The following is a 2908-nucleotide window of genomic DNA, read 5'->3' on the forward strand; positions in this document are numbered from 1 at the left end:
CCGATGCGCCAGCAAGACGTGCACCAACAATTTGTCCTCTTTTGAACTCTGGTATGTCACCCATAATGTTGTGTGCATTGCAATATTTTGAGCAAAACTGTGCTCTTACCCTGCTAATTGAACCTTCACACTCTGCTCTTACTGGTGCAATGTGCAATTAATGAAGATTGGCCACCAGACTGGTCCAATTTAGCCATGAAACCTACCACACTAAAATGACAGGTGTTTCAGTTATTTTGTCCAACCCCTGTATATGACTACCATAAAGTCAGTAGTAGAATACTTTTAAATTAATAGAATACTAATAAATCACCAATTGATCCTTTGCATCACTTATAATTGTCAGTTATAATTTTATAATTGAGAGGCTTTTAAAACTATCAATTTTACTGTGATGATTGTTGGGTTATTAAGGATAACTCACAATTACTTGTATGATTAATTATGAGCTTAAACTTTTAAAACTGGCCTAAATGAATTGTACCATTAAAATAAAGAGCATAGAAGCAATCTGCTTTGAAATCATTTATATACATTAACCAAACAGGCAAAATAGATCATCATTTCCAAACAGGCTAAATAACACGATGTCAGTGACAGGTCCATTACAATTACAAAATGTAGTTATTCAATCCAGAATACAGCTTGTCATGCACACTGCTTAGACAAATACAAATCAGGAATTTATAGACCTGGCAGTTCTCCAGCCATTTCTGCCAACGAGGTCATAAGCCAGTAGTTCTCAACCTTTTTTGAAGGGCTTAATTGGTTTAATGGTGGAGAATAGCTGGTCTCTTGGCCCACAGACTCAAGTTAATTGTATAGAAATAGCAGGACCAAAATAGTGTGCCACACCATGTATCACAGGTTCCAGGTGGCCTGTGGGATGCAGGTTGAAAACTTTAGGATTAAGCAGATGCCTCCTTCACAGACAAACTTTTGGTCCAGGGTAAGGTTCTGCACCACACCAGAATTCACTGGGCTGTGGGATTTCCATGAGCCATACTTCAGTGTGCTCCTGTCCGTCTACCTTTCGGTCTCCTCCATCTGGACCCTGCTGGAGGACTTTGTAATAGTGACAGTCCCTGCCATCGTCTGGGTCGTACGGGGGTGCTAAAATGTCAAGAAAAGCGGTGGGGCCATCCACAGCCTCGATCTGGTGCAGGTTGTCCCTGTAAGGGGACAGGACACATGCTCCACTTTCCTCAGTGTACTCTCCTACTGATCTGTCCACCGAAGGCCTGAGAGAACTTTTCTGAAAGGGGAGCAGCGGGGGGTTAAAGTGTCTCCCGCTGGCGCCATCAGCTGATATGTCCAACCTGTCATAACAGCTAATCCTGACCTTTCCGTACAGCACCTTCAGCATACCGTACATGCCGGGGTGGTCATGCAGCGGGATGGAGGTGCCGTGTTTGAGCAGGAACACCCCCATGCTGAACGAGTCCGTCTCGCAGATGTGCATGTAGGTAACAGGAGGACCGAGGGGTGGCGGGGGAAGAGAACTGCTGTCCACACAGCGAGGCACAATCTTCAAATCTGCCGCCCTGACTTCCGACAGTAGGTTCCTCAGCTTGTTCTGGTTCTCCACAAACGCCTTGCTTTCTTCAGCAGCGGGGTAGGTACGGAAAGTAACGCGTGCCTGGCGGGCAAGTCTCTGGATCAGACAGCTCATGTTGTCTCGGGGCATCACGTTAGATCTACTGAGAGAAATCCACTTGCTCCAGATGCTCGTCTGCGCCTCTAGTTCGAACCGAAAACTTCGGTCACACACGGTGTGATAATCCAGGAACTCCACAACAAATCAACCGAGCCCGGCTGAGATTGAACGTGAGATTAAGCATTTATCAAAACGCCTGGAACACACGAATATCCCACCATTCATCATCCGCTCGACATCTCCATATACACGGATCTAATCTACACGTCCGCAATGACGACATTGCAGCGCTAAACACTTGGAATTCTGGGATATGTAGTCCAAACAGATCATAAAACTTTGTATTTTAAGTTTTTGTGAGTACACGACAATTTCTTTCTAACTATATCCTTCAACGATAATCATATATACAATATAACGCGTGCTTAATTCCAGTTAAAACAGAGTATACACTGCAAAGGATAATGTATTTTACACTATACTACAATACCCAGCGTGTTCTTCTAGTTTGGGATAAGGACACATGGCCCATACTTCTCACGCAAAGGGCACAGGCACAAGCCCCCGCGGGGTAACAGCATTACTAACCTCTGTTGTACAACACTGACTCATGTGGGCAATATTGTAGCCAAACTGATTAGTAAATTGTGAGCATTATAATTAATATTTATTTCAGAAGTAAAAATAAAACCAAATGAGCCTAATTATATAGAACATTTCTGCAGCAAATTACTCACTGCAATAAATAAATACTATTTTTCTGTTTACAACACAGACCTCCCAAGTACTTCTGACCAAGAACACATTTTAGTGATGGTTTAGATTAAAGGCCAGTTTATATTGAATGCAAGTTTCTCTTTACCCTTTACCCCCTGCTGCACCTGTTCCGTGCGTAAGCTGTAATTTATTGTACTTGCACATTGAAGTAAAGCATGAACTGTGCATATTAATAATCAGATTATAATAAACCACCTGAGTGGGCTGACTTTTGATCTTTTTGTTCAAAATGCAACACCATTGTAATGCATTTTGTGTAATTGCCAGTTAAGAATATTAATTAAAATTATCAAGTCAAGTCAGTCAAGTCAAAGTTGCTTTATTGTCAATACTGCAATATGTACAGGACATACAGAGGATTGAAATTACGTTACTCTCTGACCCACGGTGCAACACTAAACAACTAATCAAAACAATAAACCTAGAATAAGAAGAATATAAAAATAGAATAAACACACTAGAATAAACACTAAA

At 41.8% G+C, this 2908-nt stretch overlaps 1 protein-coding gene across 1 annotated transcript; it reads right to left on the reverse strand.

Annotated features, from left to right (window-relative positions):
* Positions 1-510: 510 nt before the first annotated feature.
* Positions 511-1927, reverse strand: adob (2-aminoethanethiol (cysteamine) dioxygenase b). The gene has a single exon (XM_063007318.1). The coding sequence runs from the start codon at positions 1685-1687 to the stop codon at positions 926-928; it is 762 nt and encodes a 253-aa protein (XP_062863388.1). The 5' UTR covers positions 1688-1927; the 3' UTR covers positions 511-925.
* Positions 1928-2908: the final 981 nt, after the last annotated feature.

The sequence above is a fragment of the Trichomycterus rosablanca genome, chromosome 13 (genome assembly GCF_030014385.1).
Source record: "Trichomycterus rosablanca isolate fTriRos1 chromosome 13, fTriRos1.hap1, whole genome shotgun sequence".
Taxonomy (NCBI): Eukaryota; Metazoa; Chordata; class Actinopteri; order Siluriformes; family Trichomycteridae; genus Trichomycterus; species Trichomycterus rosablanca.